General features: G+C 45.9%; 1 protein-coding gene across 1 annotated transcript in view; it reads right to left on the bottom strand.

Annotated features, from left to right (window-relative positions):
- LOC127582270 (adhesion G-protein coupled receptor D2-like) overlaps window positions 1-16758 on the bottom strand; it is a 93307-nt gene that overhangs the window by 56233 nt on the left and 20316 nt on the right. Inside the window, 6 exon segments of the mRNA XM_052037442.1 lie at window positions 1084-1187; window positions 2133-2259; window positions 5788-5846; window positions 7363-7468; window positions 11307-11442; window positions 14449-14560. Of these exon segments, the coding sequence (XP_051893402.1) occupies window positions 1084-1187; window positions 2133-2259; window positions 5788-5846; window positions 7363-7468; window positions 11307-11442; window positions 14449-14560 (644 nt within the window).

The raw sequence follows: 16758 nt of genomic DNA, 5'->3' as shown, positions 1-16758 counted from the left end.
AAGTTACCTCTCATCCTCCTTCTCTCCAAAGAGAAGCCCAGCTCGCTCAACCTATCCTCATAAGACATGCTCTCCAATCCAGGCAACATCCTGGTAAATCTCCTCTGCACCCTCTCTAAAGCTTCCACATCCTTCCTATAATGAAGTGACCAGAACTGAACACAATACTCCAAGTGTGGTCTGACCAGAGTTCTATAGAGCTTGCAACATCACCTCGTGGCTCTTGAACTCAATACCCTGATTAATGAAGGCCAACGCTCCATATTACTTCTTAACAACCCTATCGACCTGGGCGGCAACCTTGAAGGATAACAGTCAGATCATCAGTGTTGGTGACAGTGAAGGAGGGATCAACATTGGTCGGGAGAGTGGAGACACAAGAGACTGCAGGTGCTGGAGTCTGCAGCAATTCTGCTGAGGACCTCAGTGGGTCGAGCAGCATCTGTGGGGGGGGGGGGGTGGTGGGGGAGGCGGGGAAGAGGAACTGTTGACGTTTTGGGTCGAAACCCTACATCAGGACACTGGTGTGAATTCCTTATACATAAAGGCCATAGGATCTTTTACACCTGCCCAGCAAGAAGGTGGGCCTTAGTTTAACATTACCCCTGAGCGATGGCAGCTCCAACAGTACTGCACCGACCTTGGGCTCCACAGTCCCTGAAGCTACAGTTTTGGACCCACAACTTTCTGATTCTGAGGCGGGGGGTTGGGGGATGCAACCCACCGAGTCACTGAAGAAGGAACTCAAATAAATGTTGTGCCAGCTGCTCTTGATGGACCAGTCTTACATCACCTAAAGTACGGCTTAACTTCAACAGGGAGCGTCTCTGGAGATGTCGGGATCTGACATTCTTTTAATTGGTCTGGTCTTTATTCCAGGGTCCTCTGCTAACACACATATCAGCCGCCGATACCTATCGGACAAGAAGCTTATGGGCTCCCGAGGGCTGGTAACCCTGGTGTTATACTGCTTCATCGGGACCTTTGGAAGAATCGCGAAGAGTGTTAACTTATGTAAAACAAGATGTGTGCAGACACTGTACAGTGAATAAATGAAGGTGCACTGCAGGAAAGAACACCCACCCCAGCACTGAGAAGACTATCAGTGTGGTCACCATTGCACAGAGAGATACAGAGCAGCCAATCAGGGTTAACTTCATTAGGACAGCCTCCTCATAAGGACTTCGCTGGAAATGAAAATACGCCGTATTATTGGTTGTTCTGATGTCAAAAATACAGCAGCGTAGATGGCAGTAAGGAGTTGAACTGGTAGCTCAAAGGGAATCAAAAGGCGGTGACCCTTGTAACCTGTGGAAGTCCTCACTGAGGCAGGGCCGGGGTAGATTCAGACAAATGTAGGAAAACAACAGGCAGTAAAGACCTAACTGGTCCATCCTGGCTGTATTGTACTTTTCAAAACATTAAGGTTTCACCAGAGATCATCTGTTTCCGTCTCTGTACCGAATCCAACCCTGCCCCTGCTCACTTACTTATTACAACACAAAAAGAGGCCATTTGGCCCACTGGGTCCATACTTGCTCCTGCAGAGCAGTGCAATCCCATTCCTCCCCCCCCCCCCCCCATTTCCCTGTACCCCTGCAACTTATTCCCCTCTCTGACATGCCCATCAACTGACCTCTGACTCTTTGGCTACTTACTTGCACTAAGGGGTAATTTACAGCAACCAATGTACTAGCGTGCGTTTGGGAGTTGGGAAGTAACCGGAGCACCTTGAGGGAACCCACGTGGTTACAGGGAGAACGTGTGAACCCCACATAGACAGCACCAGAGGTCAGGGTTTAAGCTGGGTCACTGGAACTGCGAGGCAGTGGTACTAACCGCCGCACCACTGTGCGATTATTCATGGCTGGTAACCCACGCTGCAGCTCAATTCTTCCAACACAATCCTGACCAGTTTCCCTCACCACTTCCCTTAAAAAGCAAGCATCAGTAAGTATCTGCGACATTATGAACTTTGCAGCAGCTCAGAATGGGAGTCACGGGTTATTATAGTGAGTAAACACAATGGTTAAAGGTAGTGATGACACTAAGTGCTTTACAATCCTAAACCTGTGCAAGCATTCACAGAGTGAAATAATGTTCAAAATAAAAAAAGTGCTTTATGATTTTACCTTCATTTCATAAAGCTGGAAGAGCAAAGCAAAGTTTGTCGTGTGGTTGCAGAAGCAGGTGGTTGACTGGCGATCAGTCTCGACGATGCTGCAGCCATCCTTGGACCAGCTCCCACCACTCTCTGGCCTGTGTGCACACAAGTCATTATATTCGTCCCATACGTGCAGGAGTGTCAGCCTTAACCATTTCCTATGAAACCTTTCTGTGTAAGCTAAGGGAGTGCTCTCAGAATTATTGACTTTTTTTTCCAGAAGTAATAGTCTCGTTCTGTTCTACTTCTTCATTCTGAATCAGTGTGCAATTGGCGTTCTGATTCCTAGTTTACTCTCATTTACTGTGAGCTCCCACAGTCTTCGCACAGCTGTGGTACTTATGGACTGATGGTTGTTGCCTGGTCTGGATTACTCAGTGCACTGGCACAGGTTACACAGAACCAATGCAGCAATAACTCACATCGACATCGTTAACAAGAGCATCTCTATAAAATCTTGGTTGGGCCACAGCTGGAGTACTCCATACCATAGAACCATAGAACCATACAGCACAAAACAGGCCCTTCGGCCCACCATGTTGTGCCGTCCATCAAACCACCCTCACACTACCTAACCCCTTCCTCCCGCATATCCCCCCATCCCACACTCCTCCATATGCCTATCCAACAAGCTCTTGAACCTGTTCAATGTATCTGCCTCCACCACCACCCCAGGCAGTGCATTTCCATGCACCAACCACTCTCTGGGTGAAAAACCTCCCCCTGACATCTCCCCTGAACCTCCCACCCATAACCTTAAAGCCATGACCTCTCGTCTTGAGCATTGGTGCCCTGGGAAGGAGGCGCTGACTGTCTACTCTATCTATTCCTCTCAGTATTTTATACACCTCTATCATGTCTCCTCGCATCCTCCTCCTTTCCAGTGATAAAGCCCTAGCACCTTAAGCCTCTCCTCATATTCAATACTCTCCAATCCAGGCAGCATCCTGGTAAATCTCCTCTGCACCCTCTCCAATGCCTCCATATCCTTCCTATAATGAGGTGACCAGAACTGAACACAGTACTCTAAGTGTGGCCTAACTAGAGTTTTGTAAAGCTGCATCATCACCTCACGGCTCTTAAACTCAATCCCGTGATTTATGAAAGCCAACATCCCATTGGCCTTCTTAACCGCTCTTTTCCACCTGTGAGGCAACTTTCAATGAACTGTGAATATGAACCCCCAGATCCCTCTGCTCCTCCACACTGCCAAGTACCTTGCCATTTACCCAGTACTCTGCCCTGGAGTTTGTCCTTCCAAAGTGTACCACCTCACACTTCTCCGGATTGAACTCCATCTGCCACTTGTCAGCCCAGCTCTGCATCCTATCAATGTCCTTCTGTAAGCTCCGACAGCCCTCCACACTATCCACAACACCGCCGATCTTAGTGTCGTCCATAAACTTACTAACCCAGCCCTCCACCCCCTCATCTAAGTCATCTATAAATATCACAAAAAGTAGAGGTCCTAGAAAAGATCCCTGCGGGACACCACTAGTCACTGCCTTCCAATCCGAGGGCACTCCTTCCACCACAACCCTCTGCTTTCTACGTGCAAGCCAATTCCTAATCCACACAGCCAAGCTTCCTCGGATGCCTTGGCCTCTGACCTTCTGAAGAAGCCTACCATGAAGAAGAACCTTATAAAACGCCTTACTAAAGTCGATGTAAACCATATCCACCGCACTCTCCTCATCAATCTTCCTGGTCACCTCCAGACCATACAGTTCCGGTCTCCACACTACACGATATGGAATTTCTCCTTTAGGCTGAAACTTTCTGAGCAGGTTTTTTAAGTACTTTTCTGTCTATAAGTGTAAGTCTCAGCCTTCCTGTCCTTATCAGCATTCATAGAACATTGAACAGTACGGCCAAACTAACTAAACTGGTAATTAACTTCCTAACAAAACTAACCCCTTCTGCCTACACAATGTCCATATCTCTCCACTCTCTGCACATCCATGTGCCTATCTAAGAGCCTCTTAAATGCCTCTATTGTATCTGCCTCCACCACCACTTCTAGCAACACATTCCAGGCACCCAGCACTCTCTGTGTTAAAAAACCTGCCCCGCACATCTCCTTTGAACCTACCCCCTCTCACCTTAAATGCATGCCCTCTAGTATTTGATATTTCAACCCTGGGGATAAAGATACGGGCCACTCTACTCTTCTATGCCCCTCATAATCTTATAAACCTCTATCAGGTCTCCCCTCAGCCTCCTCCGCTCCAGAGAAAACAACCCAAGTTTTCCCAACCTCTCCTTATAGCCCATGCCTTCTAATCCAGGCAGCATCCTGGTGAACCTCTTCTGCACCCTCTCTGAAGCCTCCACATCCTTCCTGTAACGGGGTGACCATTCCGTGTTGCTCTCAGCCTCGGCGACAGGGAGAATGTACAGATTCTGGGGTCAGGATTGAACTGGGTCTCTGGCACTGCAAGGCAGCAGCTCTACCAGCTGTGTCCCTGTGCTGCCCCAGACCCGGGATAGGAAACAGCAACTGCAGAGGAATCCCAAATGGAGGAAGCCTGACTCTACCCACTCCCAGCCAGGATGGGAGTCAGTAATCAAGTGGTAAGGTCACAGGACTAGCAGTCAGAGTTCTGGACCATTGAAGCAGAAATATGAGTTTGAATCCACCCTGGTAACAGGGGAATTCAAAGACAAGTAATTAAATTAATCAAGAGTGTAATATAAAAAAAATCTGATTCCTGTATTTTCTTTTAAAAAATCCTGGAACAGTCATGTCTTCAGGGAACCCTGCCACTCGTACCTGGTCTGGTCCAAATGTGACTCCAGGCCCCGAGGCTGGGGATGGGGGTCTGGAAATCACTGCTGGGCAGGGTGAGGGAGGCAGCAACCTTCCCCAATTGAAGAAGGGTGACATGTAGGGCTAAGGACCCATGCTGGAAGAAGGGAGTAGTTGTTCTGTCTTGAAGAAAGATTATGGGCTGAATGGCCTCTTGCCTTCTAAATTATCAATGTCTACGTTTCCTATCAAATGAGAAAAATTTGCAAAGTGTTCCCAAAGCTGGATTGAAGCCTCACACCTTGTAAACTTATTAGGCACACAAGATCCCCGCAAAGTTGCCTTTACCAACCAATACAGCAGATAGGATCAGCTGTGGGATATCATGTCCCAAAATTTGACCTTTGCACCATTCTCAAAAAAAGATTATGCCGCCTTTCACATCCCTTTTCAGGATGTTCCAAAGTGCTTTGAAGAGTGGGCACTGTTGCAGTCGACTTGCTCATAGAAAGGTCCCATAAACAGCAGGTAACCAGCTTTCACTTTGCTAACGGTGATTATGGAGCAGATGTTGGCCAGGACCACACCCCTGCTATTCTTTAGAGTATTTTCCTACATCCACCTGTGGCTGCTGATGGACTCTTTAGTGGCACCTTCAACAGTGCAGCAGTCCCTGCAGGGTGTTGGCTTAGACATCCTGCGTTTATGTTTCTGGATTAGAACGTGAACTGGAACTTAGGGACCTACAGGCAAGGGGGTTAGTTACTGAGCCACAGCATACCTTACTTGAAATTCAAAATCCACAATAAATTCTGACCTCTACCAGAGACGTGCCACAGTTTGTACCAGCCTTGCCTTGCTGAATTAGGAGTACTCACTTAGGCTGAAATCCCAGAAGGCGCAGATAGAATCAATGACTAGAGAAGGATCCATCTGTTAAAGGAAAACAAACATCAGTGAATACTGAAGGTCACTACACTGCAGGCTGGGGCTCTCGGTCCCATTCAATCTGCGGTTGTTCCCCAAGCTGTCAATTACATTTTCTGTCTCACAAATTAAATAGTAGTCAAAATCTGTGTCTGAAAATAAAGGCTTGCATTTATATAGCATTCACAACTTCAGGAGATCTCCAAACCATGGATCACATAGAAGGGGTAGATCGATTCATCAATCGATAGCTAAGAATAGGATACCCAGGAGAGGTAACAGCACAGCCAATCCAAACGGTGTCCTGAAGTCTCCTGGGGTCCTGCTTCTGGTATGAGTGTGACTCCCCCCACATACACCAGCCTGCCAAGATCAGGGTCACTTTCATAGCCAGCTCGGCACTGATGTCGAAAAGAGGGACTGGCGATAGGGGCCCCAACCTGAGCTTATTTCCCCTTCCAACGCAGGGGGCAAATCCAGGGGGAGGACGAGGAAGATGAGGCAAGATTGACAGCTGCACCCCATGGAAGCACCGGGAAGGTCTGCTTCAGTGCAAGTTCGGCAAGGTGTAGCTGATGCACAGAGGGGGAAATTCCCCAGGTACGTCCCTTGGATGTGGAGTGTAAGAGGTGGGGTCCAGTCAAGGCTGAACTAGATGGAATTCCAGCAACTGGTACAGAAAGCCACAATATAAGCCATCTCCTCCTGTCACTCCCTCACGAGGTGTAACTGGTATCTACTGAAATCTCCCGGTGTTTGTATAGAGGAAACTTTCTTAAAATTAAGCTAGGTGGGTGTGACAGGACAAATCCAGATTTGATTTGATGAAACACCCCATGGTTTGGAGGTGGCGTGGGTCATTGAATATGGACGAGGAGCATTAAATTGCATAGTGTCTCCATTACAAGACATGCTCGATATGCAGTTCCAGCTAAAGTGAATGAAACTGACGGGTTGCGAAACAGGCAAACAATGTGCTTCTCATGGTCAATTCCACCGCCAAAATCTTTATCCCTCCGTTAGAGTCACGGAGGTATACAGCATGGAAACAGGCCCTTTGGCCCAACTTCTCCAGGCCGACAAAGGTTCCCTCCTGAGCCGATCCATTTGCTTGCATTTGGCCCATATCCCTCTCAACCCTGCCTATTCATGTTCCTGTTTAAATCTCTTTTAAATATCGTAATTGTACCCACCTCTACCACTTCCTCTGGCAGCTCGTTCCCATATACCCACCACCCTCTGTGAAAAACTTGCCCCTCAGGTCCCCTTTAAATCTTCCCCCCACCCCGCCTCGTCGTAAACCTATGCCCTTTTAGACTCCCCCTGTCCTTGGAAATAGACTACCTTATCTATGCCCCTGATTTTTATCTGTTACTCTGGGGATTACTGTAGGTGGGCAAAAAGGTCAGCATGGATGTGATGGACCGAAGGGCTTCTGTGCTGTATGACTTGATGATGACATGACTCTTTATATGGCCTGTTGCCATCTACAAAAGATCAGGGGTAAAATGGCAGCTCTTACCTTTACTCTGTGGAGCAGTCTGTACTGTGTGGGAGTACTGACTTCCCGGTGTCCTTGGAACACAGTGGATGAAATAACCGCAGATGCCACCTGTGTACTGATGTGTCTAGGAACGGCAAAGAAACACAATATTGGATTCAATGCGTGAACAGTTGGGAAGGTTAAATTATCTCAAATCTTCATCAAAAACATATCACATTCACTGTAAAACATGAAGAAGTTAATAACATTTTAATACTAGTTACAGATTTAAATCCAAATAGGCAAAATTTAAAAGAAGAAGAAAACTCCTGTCCATGGACTCTATACTTCTCACTGCCTGGTAAAGCAGCCAACATAATCAAAGACCCTACCCACCCTAGACATCTTCTGTTCTCCCCCCTCCCATCTGGCAGAAGATACAAAAGCCTGAAAGCACGTACCACCAGGCTCAAGGACAGCTTCTATCCCGCTGTTATAAGACTATTGAATGGTTCCCTAGTATGATAAGATGGACTCTTGACGTCCACCTACCTCATTATGACCTTGCACCTTATTGTCTGCCTGCACTGCACTTTCTCTGTAACTGTAACACTTTATTCTGCATTCTGTTATTGTTTTACCTTGCACTACCTCAATGTACTGTGTAATGGATTGATCTGTATGAACGGTATGCAAAACAAGGTTTTCACTGCACCTCAGTACAAGTGACAACAATAAACCAATTTACCAAACTCCCCAAAGATTCTGCCTGTGTTATGCACCCTGGCTAATCAAAAAATCACCATGTTTCAGTCTCAGAAGGATCTCAATAAGAACTTTGTTAAAGTGAAGCTTCATCCTGTCTGTTGTGTAGCAACATATCACAGTCTGCAGTTGAGTGATGGCACAACAGTTGCACAGATCCAGTGCTGTGGGTTCAGTCCTGACCTCTGGTCCTGGAGTGTGTGGAGTTTGCAGGTTCTCTGGATCACTGGAGCTGTGAGGTAGCAAATCTACCCTCTGCACCATTGTTCGTAGGACATTTCTTTGTCACAAAACTCACTGGAACGTCCTGATCTCTTGAAAAGCCCAAGTTCTCTCCCCCACCCTCTGAAATACTCAGCTGCCATCAACCTCGAGGCAGCACCCACGGAGAGAAACGGCCAGTCGACACTTTGGGTCGAGACCCTTCATCTGGGCTCGAAGGAAGGACGGCCTCCTCACTGCCAGATCACGGCCAAACAAAACTTAGAGAAACAACACCTGATATTCCGCCTGGGCAGTCTCCAACCTGGTGGCATGGACATCCAATTCTCAGACACCCAGTAACCGCTCCTTCTCTGTACTTTTCCCGCTATTTTCCCTCATTTTCTTCTTCCTTCTTTTCCTCTCTGCTCCTGATCCAACTGGCCCCCATCACCCGATGTCTTACCCCCCCTCCCACCCTCTCCACCTGCCCACCACCCACACGCTCTTTCCACCAGTTCCCCTCCCCTCCTCCCTCCCACGCTCCGCTGTCCTCTCCTATCAGGTTCCATCATTTTCCGCCCTTTGTCGCTTCCACCTATCACCTCCCGGCTTTTGACAACATTCCTGCCCTCATCTGCCTACCACATCCGGATCCACCTGTCAGCTCTTGCTCCAGCCCGTCCCCCCACCTTTTTATACTGGCCGTCTCTCCTCTTCCCTTCCTGTGAAGGGTCTCGACCCGAAATGTTGACTGTTCATCTCCCTCCACAGATGCTGCCTGACCCGCTGAGTCCCTCCAGGTTCTGCATCTGCATCTGCAGTCCCTTGCGTCTGCCGCAAAACTCAGCCCAAGCCCACTTCAACCATGTCCTCGTCGTTGCTTGTTGGCTCTTAAACAGTCACTTCTCAGATGTAATATTCTTTTCTTTGTGTTTAAACTTATTAGCTTTCTCCCTCTCTGTCTCCATAGCCTCGTTCTTAACTAAAGCAGATGTGCGATTCACCTTTGAAGACATTTTTTAAGCCTGCTCCCAAAATAACACATCAAATTTTAAATTAAGCATGTGGTAAAAGCAGCAAATAGCTTCTACCGAACAGCATGAAATTCCTGGCACTTGTAATAAAAACAGAACCAGGTTTGTTTTAAGGCAGAAACAAACTGCTGGTGGAACTCAGTGGGTCAGGCAGCATCTCTGAAGGCAGAGGGATGGTCGATGTTTAGGGTCCAGATGCAGGGTCACAACCCGAAACGTCGACGATTCCTTTCCCTTCACAGGTGCTGCTTGTCCCACTCAGTTCCTCCGGCAGTTTGTGTGTTGCTCCAGATTCCAGCACCTGCAGTCTCTTAAGTCTCAAGTTTATTTTAACCTGCTTCCGGAGTTTTCTATGGTGCATTTGCATAATTTACAATATCTTAAATGAATAGAATCTGGTTGTAACAGTCTGCCTTCCATGATTATCCTCACATACAGCCCAAATCCTAAAATATGGTAGAATATTCAGAGCCAGATTCTGAAAGAAGTATCACGCATTTTGAAAAATGTCAGCAGACGTTATTTCTTTTTTACGGTTTTTATTGGATGGTTAATTGGCTGTGACGGTGAAATTTTACTCACTTAAATCCTTTATCGAAAACTGTTTCCACCAAACCATCCGTGTTCAACAGAGTGTTTCGCAGCAAGTTGGGAAAACTGCGATACCAGGTGTTCACAAACGTGGCTGTTGTTAAACCTGTAGCACAGGCAGGCGAGAGAGAAAACAAACTTAACCTAAACAAACCACTCGAGGAACAGCAAGAAGGTGTTGAGCTCACTCAATCGAAACTCAACAGAAATGGGGACTGTTTATTCCAGTGTAAATGAGGCTTTAACTGTGTGATAATTCCCACTTTCTGCCGAGCAGTCTCTCTGGTACAGGCAGCTTTTACAGCCTCAGGAAGTTCCAAAGTGTTTTGCAGCTGATGAAGCACTTTTGAAGTGTAGTCATTGCTGTAATGTAGGAATCACAGTAGCCAAAGTGTGCACAGCAAGATCCCACAAGGTGCTGGTATCAGTGATGCTGACTGATAGGCCACGAGGAAATCTTCCCAGCTCCATTTCCTTAGTTTCAAGGTTCGTATTTGGTCAGTCATTTTCTGTAATTTATTTATGGTGTCATTCTTCCTCATGTTGTATGACCCTGTCGTTACATCTTCAATACACTTGGAGATAGAGATAGAGAGATACAGCATGGAAACAGGCCCTTCGGCCCACTGAGTCCATGCCAACCACCAACCACCCACTTACACTAATCCTACATTAATTCTATTTCCTTCATTCCCCCCACATTCCCATCAACCCCCCCAGATTCTATCCCCCACCTACACACCAGGGACAATTTACAGTGGGCAATTAACCAACCAACCTGCGCGCCTTTGGGATGTGGGAGGAAACTGGAGCATCCAGAGGAAACCCACACAGTCACAGGGAGAACGTGCAAACTCCACACAGACAGCATCCAAGGTCAGGATCGAACCTGGGTCACTGGTGCTGTGAGGCAGGGGCTCTACCTGCTGCATAACTCTGCTGCCACTGCACCTTTATCACAACGGTTAATTCCTGAATGTAAACGTTACTTCCCTTGCTCACAAAGATCCCAAGAGCTTTGAGTGGGTGACACAATTTTTGGAGTCTTTAACTTCCAATAAGTTCCAGAGTAAAATCTTGCAGAAATTTGGGGCAAGTGTGATAAACATCTGGGGCCTCTGGTTTGCAGTTAAGAGTTAAAATCTGGTTCATCACCTCTGCACTGGAGTCTTGGTGAGATTTCCAATCCATTGCTGCAAGATTTGAACTAAACCATCCCAAAGTATGCATTTATTCTTCACTGAACCCGACTTGTTCAACACCTGTACACATCAAGGCTGCCATGACAAGAGGCAGATGGTGCTTGAGAAATTTGAGAAGGTCAGCAAAATATATGAATGCACATCGGCATCAAACTTTGGCACAAGGCAGAATAATACAGAGCGATACTTTCCTTTTCCTTGAAGCCTTTCAATTGCTTCCTTCGGAAGTCCAATTCGATCAGATGATTTGTTAATCCCATCACCCATAGAAACATCAAAGTCATTTGTAAAGTTGTGGAGCAGCTTTTGTCTGATTTCAAGTTCTGCAAAGTACGACAGGAACAATAAATGCAAAGCAACGACCCAACGCGACAATGAATGAAACTGCCTAAAATTCTGACCTTTGATGCTCTATTTGCTGCTATTTACTGATACCATTCCAGGTGTTGTCCAATGCAGTTGCTCTTAAATTTGCATTTTTCAGATAATGGGATTCTCTTTAACTTGTGAGAAACAGTTTGATAGGAGATTTCAAATTTACTGTCCATTACACTCTTCTGATTTTGTTTCCCACTGGAAGAATTGACCTAATTTTGAGTTGGGATGTATAACAGCAACCCAATTCTATTGGTCATTTTATACCATTTTCCAGGGTTAAAATTATCCCTTCGGGCATTTTCAAAAACTGAAATTTAGCTTTATTTTTGTTTCTTTTTTAATGAGAATCTTTTTAATGATTACTTAAGTGTGGGATGTTAATACTGAGGAACGCTCTGGGTAGGATCCATGCCTCAGTCACACACTAAGCGAGAAGTGTAGCAGTAACTGTGTGTCAGTCATACCCCACCTCCTAGGGGTACGACATGGTAGTGGAGTTCCTGCAGCAGCAGTCAGAGCTCAGGATCATTGATCCAGAGGCATGAGCTTGAATCTCACTCCAGCAGCTGGAGAAATTCATTAAATTCAAATAATTAAGGAAATCTGGAATTAAAAACAAAAAAAGCGGGTCTCACTAATGATAAGCATGGAACTACAGTCTGACACTCCCTAGTCCGGCACCCTTGGGACCTGACCAATGCTGGACCACAGAAAATCCGGACTACAGAAATTTCCCCCTGATCATCGTCCTCCGAGCAGGAGAACTGTTGTTATGTATGGAGGGACAGTTGGGAGAAATGGAAGCTGGAGGGTTCCGAGAACTGTCCGTAACCCAAAATTTCTATAAATCGGAAACACTGCTGGTGAGATCACAAAAGTTGCACTCACGGGTTAGTTAGTTACGGATTAGTACAGATCTTGGTTAATTTTAGATCTTAGTTAGACCTTAGTTAGAACTAGTTAATTAGTACAGATCTGTACTATAGGTTCAAAAAATTCTGGGTCACGATAGTTCCTGGACCACAGAATGCCTGACTAGAGAGTTTCAACCTATACTAGATTGTCATATAAACCCATCTGGTTCATTCCTGTGCTTCAGTGAAGGAAATCTGCATTCCTTACCTGTCTAATGGACACACAAGAGACTGCAGATGCTGGAATCTGGAGCAACAATCTGCTGGAGGGTCCTGATGCAGGGTTTTGACCCAAAATGTTGGCAATTCCTCTCCAGCCCTGTGCCCCCCCCCCCCCCACAGATGCTGCTTGATCCGCTGAGTTCCTCCAAAAGATTGTTTGTTGCTTACCTAATCCAGCCTGCATACAACCAAACCAATCAAGATTGTTAACTCTTAACTAGCTCCTCAATTCAGGAGCCATTAAGAATAATCAATCAATGCCAGCGATGCCAACAGTGACTGCATCTCGAATGAACAAATCCCTCTGAAGTTTGCCTCTGTGGGAATTGTAACGATGTGTAGTCATTACTGTGTTGCACGTTTAACATGGTAATCTTCCAGCGGCTCACTGTTTCTGGTGCCCCAGACTGAAGCACTGACGGAAGTTGGGTCAACCTCCCAGTGGGGAATCTCAGCCCAGCCACAGCAGACGTCTCCCATTTCTGAGACAATTAGCTACTACATAAAATGTACCGCATGGGAACATAGGTCATGGTGTGCTCAACCACCCAAAAAAGTAAACAGAGTCTCTGATCAACATCTCATCCAAAAGACAGCATCTGGAACAGTGCAGACTCCCTCAGTGACACACCACAAGCCAAGCTTACGTGCTCGAGTCTCCAGCGTGGGCCCTGAGACCATCCCTTCAGGGTCAAGTGGAAGTATTTCAACCATGCCACAGCTGACAGTGTAAATATAAAAGCATGTAATATATTCCATAGAGTCACACAGCACGGAAAGAGGCCCTTCAGCCCAACTGGTCCGTGCCAACCAAGATACCCATCTAAGCTAGTCCCATTTGCCCGCATTTGGTCCATATCCTTCTAAACCTTTCCTATCCATGTGCATGTCCAAGTACCTTTTAAATGTTGTTAATGTACCTCAACCACTTCCTTTGGCAGCTCATTCCATATACTGACTGCCCTCTTTGTGGGAAAAGTTGCCCCTCAAGTTCCTATTAAATCTGTCCCCACTCACCTTAAACCTGTCCCCTCTAGTTCTTCATCCCCCAATGCTGGGAGAAAGACCCATGCCCCTAACCCTCATGATTTTATACACCTCTATAAGATCACCCCTCATTCTCCTACCCTCCAATGAAAACAGTCCCAAACTGCCCAGCTTCTCTCTATAACTCAGTCCTTCAAGTCCCGGCAAAATTCTCGTAAATCTGAGACACAAGAGATTCTGCAGACGCTGGAATCTGGAGCAACGCACACAAAATGCTGGAGGATCTCAGCAGGTCAGGCAGCGTCTATGGAGGGAAATAAACAGTCGACGTTTCGGGTCGAGATGAAGGATCTTATCTTATTTCCCTCCATAGATGCTGCCTGACCTGTTGAGTTCCCTCCAGCATTTTGTGCGTGTCGCTTCTTGCAAACCTCCTCTGCACTCTTTCCAGCTTGATGGCATCTTTCCTATGTTTTCCTATGATATCTCTCCTACATTTCTCCATCACTTTGATATTGTTCCTCAAACAGATGCTCAAAACTGAGCCCTAAGCATTGATTTGTAAGTCTACCTTGCGTTTCCCACTTTGGATCCCACTTACCACCCAGAATTCCTGATACTGTTTGGATTCTTTTCTTTAAAATACTAAACTCAGAAAGTGCCCAGAAAAAAGGGCTCTAAGGTAGGTTTTTAAAATACCAGCAGCAGGTATCTATATATTGATGGGACATGTGAACAGATGAGCTAAGATCCTGTCCTTTGTCTGATGACAGAAGACTGACAGACATTTAAATATTTGCCCCAAGTGACCCCTGAGGATATACATACGGATGTTTTTATTTCGAATGATGATGTGCTTCTGGTCAAAAGCCAACACCTTGTTCAGATTTTGCACCATTCTGTCAACACCAGATACTACTGCCATTGGCCCCCGGACAATCTAAGGTCAAAAATTACGAGGCATTAATAAAAGAACCTTTACAAAAGTTGTGCAAGAATCTTAAAAACAACTCTACGTTACAAGTTATTTCTTCTAGATTTTCCAAAGCTACTTTTTAATCTGCAACTAAGTGGGCGAATTCCTTTTGAAGCTTTGTTAATGCAACTCTTTATGGCTTTTCTTAATTTGTTCCTTTTTCGGGAAAACCAAAACTTTGTGCCCATCCCTGATTGTCCTTGAAAAGGTGGTGACAGGCCAGCTTCTTGGATTGAGTGAAGCTGAGCCGCTGGGAAGGGAGTGCCTGTATTTAGACGGTGATTTCTTCCCAGCTCAGGGTGATGTGTGACTTGGAGGGGAACCTGCAGATGGTGGTTTTCCCATGTACCTCCTGTTGGTAGGGATCATGAGTTTGGGAGGTGCTGTTGGAGAAATCTTAGAAAATAACTGCTGTGCATTTTATAGTTGGTACACACTGTGTTGCGGGGGAATGAATGTTTAAGGTGTTGATGGGGTACCAGTCAAACAGGCTGCTTTGCCCCAGATGGAGTCGAGCTTCTAGGAAGTTATTGGCACTGCACTCATCCAAGCAAGCAAGTTTTCCATCACAGTCTTGACTTGTCTGTTGTAGATGGTGGAAAGGCTTTGGGGTACGAGTTACTCACCACAGGCTACTCAGCCTCTGACCTGCTTTTGTAACTACAGTATTTACATGGCTGATCCAGATGCGTTGCTGGTCAATGGTGAACCCAAGGAAATTAATGGTGGCAGACTTCGTGATGGTAACACCATTGAATGACAAGGGTAGTTGGTGAGACTCTCTCTCGTCGGAGACATCTTTGCCTGGCACGTACACTGCTTGCCTGGATATTCTCCATGCCTGAATATTGCCTGGGTCTTGCACCATATAATGTGGGCCGCCCCATTATCTGTGGAGTTGCCAATGGAATTAAATGTTGTGCAATCATCAATGAATGTCCCACTTGTGAGGGAAAGAAAGTCACTGCATATTCCAAAGGAGCAACAGAGCATCAACTCAATACCTTGCCGATCACAGGAGATAGTGCTGTGGGTGAAAATTCTACCATTCTCAGGGTTAGTGTGCAGGTGGACTCAAGGTATACACCGGTTATCTTTTTAATTGTCTGATTCGTGATTGACTTTCACTGCAGACGTAGAAATGTGACTGGTAGGCAAGATCTATGAGATTTACCACAGAGTTAGAGTACAGTCACGGAGTTATACAACACAGAAACAGGCCTTTGGCCCAACGGTCCGTGCTGACCAAGATGCCCCATCCAAGCTAGTCCCATTTGCCAGCGTTTGGCCCACAACCTTCTAAACCTTTCCAATTCATGTACCTGTCCAACTGTCTTTTAAAAGAAGTTATTGTACCTGCCTCAACTACTTCCTCTGGCAGCTCATTCCACATAGATACCACCCTTTGTGTAAAAAAGTTGCCCCTCAAGTTCCTCTTAAATCTCTCCCCTCTCACCTTAAACGTATGCCCTCTAGTTCTTGATTCCTCAACTCTGGGAAAAAGACTGAGTGTATTCACCCTATCTATGCCCCTCATGATTTTATACGCCTCTATAAGATCACCTCTCAGTCTCCTACATTCAGAGAAATAAAGTCCAAGCCTGTCCTATTGTGGTTACCAGTGCCTATTTGCTTTTAATTGAATAATTAGTGCACTCCAGACTAATTAGCCAATATTTAAAGAGAAATATTGAATAATTTAAGAGAATAATTTAATTAACCACCATCTTCTATAAATAACATGAGCAGACAGATTGAACGTATATTGCTCAGAGAGGTAGAATGGGTCTATAATCATTGGAGGTTAGAAGACAGAGAGGTGATCTCATAGAAACATACAAGATTCTGAGCGAGAGTGACAGGGGCTTTTGGGAGGAATATCACAGGCTAGAGAGTCTAGAATTGGGGGACAGTCTCAGGAGGGTATTCAGGCGTTTAAAACTGAGGTGAGGACTAACTTCTTTTTTCAAAGGGCTGTAAATTTTTGGAATTCATTTCTCCAGAGGGCTGTGGATGCTCAAGGCTGACATTGACAGATTTCTGGAGGTAAAGGATTGAATGAAAGGGGATCAGGTAGGTGAGCAGAGTTGAGGTAAAGGATCATTCTTGGAATTACGTGACGGAGGAGCTTGAGGGACCAAATGACCTTCTCCTATGTCTCT

This window comes from Pristis pectinata, chromosome 23 (genome assembly GCF_009764475.1).
Source record: "Pristis pectinata isolate sPriPec2 chromosome 23, sPriPec2.1.pri, whole genome shotgun sequence".
NCBI lineage: Eukaryota > Metazoa > Chordata > Chondrichthyes > Rhinopristiformes > Pristidae > Pristis > Pristis pectinata.
Note: the sequence above shows the minus strand (reverse complement) of the source record. Positions and strands in the feature narration are given on the sequence as shown.